General features: G+C 59.4%; 1 protein-coding gene across 1 annotated transcript; it reads right to left on the bottom strand.

Moving 5' to 3' along the window:
• Window positions 1-2446: 2446 nt before the first annotated feature.
• On the bottom strand, window positions 2447-3598 carry CCDC166 (coiled-coil domain containing 166; the record flags this gene model as incomplete). The annotated part of the gene is made up of 1 exon (XM_082046255.1): window positions 2447-3598. One exon carries the CDS (start codon window positions 3596-3598, stop codon window positions 2447-2449), a length of 1152 nt encoding a protein of 383 aa, XP_081902381.1.
• Window positions 3599-5812: the final 2214 nt, after the last annotated feature.

Below are 5812 nucleotides of genomic sequence, written 5' to 3'. Positions count from 1 at the left end.
GGCCCGGCCCGGCCCACCAGGCCCCGCGCCCTGTTGGCGTCTGCTGCTATGGAAACGGCCGCGCGGCACGGCGCATGCGCACAGTCTGGTGTGCGGCGGCGTGGGAGCGGCCGGTCCGTCCGTCCGTCCGTCCGACCGTCCGTCCGACCGTCGTGCCTCCGTTCCGCGCCCGCCGCGCTCGCTGGCGGAGCGGGCGGTGCTGGGGCCCGCGGGGCCGCTCTCCCCTCCCGGCAGCGGCGCAGCAAGAGGTGGAACTTCTCCGGCACAGCGTGCGCGGTGCCTCCGCCCGACAACCCGACGTGCGCGGGTGTCGGCGCAGGATGTCAGACATCGCCCCCAGCACCCGGTGTCATCCGACTGCGCCGTGAAAACAAACAGAAAAACGACTGTTTTTTAAAATCTAGCAACTGCTGTTGCTAATGCCCACAATGCAAATCTTTCCTTGCCAGCCCTGTATTCCGCCAGACGCTGACTCCTACAACATCCTTGTTGTCCGAGGGAGAAATGCAGACTGGTGAAGAGCCTGGAGACAGACTGAAAAACCAGCGTTTGTCACTGGGGCCATGGGGTCCAGCTGGAGGTCCCTCACGAGTGGCACCCCAGGGTCAGTTCGGGTGCCAGGGCTGTTCAGCTTCTTCGTTAATCAGCGGGATAGCAGGCTGGGGTGCAGCCTTGGCAAGTCTGCAGATGGTACGGAACAAGGAGCGGTGTGGTTAATACAGCAGTTTCTTCTGCCGCTGTTCAGAGGGACCCTGACGGGCAACAGAACCCTGTGAACTTGCCACTGGAAGACGCGCGGTCCTGCCCCTGGGGAGGAACAACCCGCGCAGCAGCCGGGCTGGCAGCTGCCCCGCCGCGAGGCAGCGGGTCGGGAGAGGAGCTGCGGGCCCGGCGGACGCCAGCGGGCTGTGCCCAGCACGGGGGGCAGCAAGGGCGGCCAACACCGCCGGGGCTGCGCCGGGAGAGCCTCGGCCGCGGCGCTGGCCGGTCCTGCCCACGCCAGCGGGCTGTGCCCAGCACGGGGGGCAGCAAGGGCGGCCAACACCGCCGGGGCTGCGCCGGGAGGAGCCGCGGCGCTGGCCGATCCTGCCCACGCCAGCGGGCTGTGCCCAGCACGGGGGGCAGCAAGGGCGGCCAACACGGCCGGGGCTGCGCCGGGAGGAGCCGCGGCGCTGGCCGGTCCTGCCCACGCCAGCGGGCTGTGCCCAGCACAGGGGGCAGCAAGGGCGGCCAACACCGCCGGGGCTGCGCCGGGAGAGCCTCGGCCGCGGCGCTGGCCGGTCCTGCCCACGCCAGCGGGCTGTGCCCAGCACGGGGGGCAGCAAGGGCGGCCAACACCGCCGGGGCTGCGCCGGGAGAGCCTCGGCCGCGGCGCCGGCCGGTCCTGCCCCTCCGCTCGGCGCCGAGACACCGCGCCCGGGCACCTCGTGCGGCGCGGGCTCCCGGGGCAGGACGGACATGGACACGCAGGATCGTGTCCAGCCGAGGGAGCATCCGTGGTGCAGCGAGAGGCTGAGAGCTGGTGTTTAGCCTGGACAAGGTTCAGGGGCTCTCACTAATGTGCTTAAAGATCAGACGGAGCAGGAAGAAGATGGAGCCACACTGTTTGGAAATTGAAATTCTTTTTCAATGTAAGAAAATACTTTTTTTTTTTTTTTTTTTTTTTTTTTTACTGTGAGTGTGGCCAAACACTGGAACAAACTGCACAGGGAGGCTGTGGAGTCTGTTACTGAGGATACTCAAAAGCCATGGAGAGTGGCCATGCTCCGATTGACCTTCAACGTTTCTTCCAGCCTCAGCTAAGCTCTGCTCGGTGTAAAATAGCCCTGCATGAATGCTGAAACTTCAGAGCAAGGGTGACCTCTGGTGTCATTGGTGACGAAGTGATCAAAATGCAAGTGTTCAACTCAAAGAGATTGTGGCCGCAGTGACAGAACTCTTCACCTCTTGCTTCTCAAGTGAAACAGTAAAGCGAGAAAAGAATGAGAAGTAAAAATGTATATTAATATATTTTGTGGATATTTATGACCAAGGGTCAAATACTCCAACTGCTTATATTATTTAGAGGATTTGGTTGCTGCGTATTTGTTTTCTGTCCTTTGGAAACCAGCAGAAGGTAAGATAAATCAAAGTCTGACACACAGAAGATTTGGGAAAATAAATGTTGCTGAAATGTTGGCCTACGTGGGTGCACACTACGGTGTCAGCAGATGTCGTTTGCAGTGAAAAGTAACATGGAGATTGCCTCACTAAGAATACAAACATCAAAGTCTGATCTCAAAGAGAAAATGTCGTTGTTTATTTTGGGATGTGAAGAGATTGCAGTTTCAGATGTCCTAATACAGATGTAATAAAGTTAAAGCCAAGGTTACTTTTAAGATCTTTGCCTGGGTTGCACGCTGAGCGTGAGCTGTGTGAATCAATCCCCTCGTCGCGGACAGAACATCTACTCGTGTGCGCTGGTCCCTGGCTGGCGGCAGCAGCTGACGGTGCCGTTACAGCTGCTGGTCTGTTGGCGGGAGCGAGGGGTGGAGACGCGGTTTTCGGGTTGCCGGGCGCACCTGAAGGAGCGGCGGGGGCTGCGGGGGCTGCGGGGGCTGCGGGAGGCGCCGGTGGCGCCGTGCGCCCCGTGCAGCCGTCGCCGCGCCTGGGCCACGTCCTGCAGGTACCGCTGCTCCCGGAGCAGCTGCTCCTGCTGGTCGAGCAGCTGAACTCTGGTTTCCTTAAGCACTGTTGAATGCTGGATGAGGCTGAGCAGTTCCTGGCGCAGACGGCCATTCTCCGCTTTCACCTGTTGGATATGCTGAATCAGAGACAGCATTGCTGCTTCTTCTGCTCTCTTGGTGAGAAACTGCATCTTCTGTTGAAAGTCCATCTCGCAGTCAGCCTTGGCCTTCAGAAATCTGCTCTTGATTGTGTGCATTTGATCCGCATACCGTACCTTTGTGACCAACAGTTCCTTCTCCAGCTCTTTAATCCTTTTCCTCTGTTCCAGCTGAAGAGATGGAGCTTTGAAAGGCTGCAGGTCTTCAACCTCCTTGCTCACAACAGAGTACTTTGTCTCCACATTCGTCAGACGGCTCCTCACCTCCTTCTCTTTTTCCGTATACTGTGAGATTAGCTCCTCTTTCTCCTTCTGGACTTGAGACAGATCAGTGTGATTCTGATCATTCAATGTTATTATCATGTTCTGGCACTTTTGGCTGTGTTTTCTTATGTAGGAGAGATAAGCGTTGCTCTCTTCCTCATTCTGTTTGGCCTCCTTTTCTAGGAATCTGTTCTCCTGGAGGAAGAGCTCCACTGTTCCCATGTATGCATTCACATGGTCAGTGAGAGTCTTGTATTCCTGCTGCAGGTGCAATTTCCTCTCATTGACAAGTGCTTCCATGTCGCTTATTTCTTGGGATACATCTCCATTCTTGGTTGTTACTCCTTGCTTATTTTTCCCAGCACTCATGTCTTGTTTCATCGGCTTGGTCTTGGCTGCCATATTCCACACTGGACGTGTCAAGCTCTGCCAAACTGTAACAGAATTAAAACCCACAAATTCTAAGTGAGCATCTATGTGACACGTGTGGCCGTTGCTTTTTTCCCCCATCGTGCCCTCTTATGTTCTTATGTTTTCAACTGCTTATTCTGGCAGCCGAACGTTTGACCTAAAACTTCCCACGTCAGGCCCAAGTCTTGAGTTGAAGCACATGTGTACATATGTCTATCTGCATTTTTACTTCCTAGTTACCTGAGAAGTAGTTCTGCTAATCTAAAAATACACACATTTTTAATATTTCTCTTTTGTCGTATAACCTCGTTTCTGTAGCTCAGAGTATGTAGTCAAGCGCCACTGGTGAATTATTACGGCTGTGCGTTGTGAACTGTCTCCGTAGGCCGTAGAGCTTGTCCATAAAGCAGGTAAGCATGGAAGTGCTGATGGAGACACGTCTGGAACTTAAAAATCCATACAGCACATTCTACCATGTGAGTGCGGAGCCATCATGCCGCACTGGAAGCCAGCTGTAGGAAATATTAGCAGTATACCTTAAGCCCCGTCCATCAGGGTTAGACTTCTGTATTTGTATTCATATTTGAAGAAACAGCTGCATCCTTTTCCTGGATTGAGAAAGTTACATCAGTGTGGTCCTACAAAACAAGAGCAGAGAAGGAAACATTGCAACCACCTTTAACCCAGGGCTTCAATGATCAGTGGAGGGATTTACTTTCTGCAGTGAGCACCTTCGTGTCCTTCCACTGCCTGAGGCAACGCAAACCGGGATCTTGGACATAATCCTAACTACAGTGTCACTTGAAATATGACACAGGAAACGGAACATTTAAGAACACAGATAAAGTGAAAGAATGACGATAAAGGGATAATGGCTGAAGAGACATCCCCCTCGATGTGGCCGTGGAAGGTGTGCCGTGGATCTGATGGGGTAAGGAGGGCACCACGCAGGTGGATCCTCCCGGCTGCCCAGGACCGCGAGTCCTCTCCGGAGACGGTGGGTGGGGGACACGCACCGAGCGCTGCGGGTGGGGGACACGCACCGAGCGCTGCGGGTGGGGACACGTACTGAGCGCTGCGGGCGGGGGACACGCACCGAGCGCTGCGGGGGGGGGACACGCACCGAGCGCTGCGGGTGGGGACACGTACTGAGCGCTGCGGGGGGCGACACGTACTGAGCGCTGCGGGTGGGGGACACGCACCTAGCGCTGCGGGTGGGGACACGTACCGAGCGCTGCGGGGGGGGACACGTACTGAGCGCTGCGGGTGGGGGACACGTACTGAGCACTGCGGGGGGGGACACGCACCGAGCGCTGCGGGTGGGGGACACGTACTGAGCGCTGCGGGTGGGGGACACGCACCGAGCGCTGCGGGGGGGGACACGTACTGAGCGCTGCGGGTGGGGGACACGTACTGAGCGCTGCGGGGGGGGGACACGTACTGAGCGCTGCGGGTGGGGACACGTACCGAGCGCTGCGGGTGGGGGACACGCACTGAGCACTGCGGGTGGGGGACACGCACCAAGCACTGCGGGTGGGGACACGCACCGAGCACTGCGGGTGGGGGACACGCACCGAGCGCTGCGGGGGGGGGACACGCACCGAGCGCTGCGGGGGGGGGACACGCACCGAGCGCTGCGGGTGGGGGACACGCACCGAGCGCTGCGGGTGAGGACACGCACCGAGCGCTGCGGGGGGGGGACACGCACCGAGCGCTGTGGGTGGGGGACACGCACCGAGCACTGCGGGGGGGGGACACACACTGAGCACTGCGGGGGGGGGACACCTACCGAGCACTGCGGGTGGGGGACACGTACTGAGCGCTGCAGGTGGGGGACACGTACTGAGCACTGCGGGGGGGGACACGCACCGAGCACTGCGGGCGGGGGACACGTACTGAGCGCTGCAGGTGGGGGACACGTACTGAGCACTGCGGGGGGGGACACGCACCGAGCGCTGCGGGGGGGGGACACGTACTGAGCGCTGCGGGTGGGGGACACGTACTGAGCGCTGCGGGTGGGGGACACGTACTGAGCGCTGCGGGGGGGGGACACGTACTGAGCGCTGCGGGGGGGGGACACGCACTGAGCGCTGTGGGTGGGGGACACGTACTGAGCGCTGCGGGTGGGGGACACGTACTGAGCGCCCCGGGGGGCGGACACGTACCGAACGCTGTGGGTGGGGACACGCACTGAGCACTGCGGGTGGGGGACACGCACCGAGCACTGCGGGTGGGGACACGCACCGAGCGCTGCGGGTGGGGACACGCACTGAGCACTGCGGGGGGGGGACACGCACTGAGCCCTGCGGGGGG

The sequence above is a fragment of the Streptopelia decaocto genome (assembly GCF_964273445.1).
Source record: "Streptopelia decaocto genome assembly, chromosome: 2".
Classification (NCBI taxonomy): Eukaryota; Metazoa; Chordata; class Aves; order Columbiformes; family Columbidae; genus Streptopelia; species Streptopelia decaocto.
This window is presented reverse-complemented; position numbering and strand designations above follow the sequence as displayed.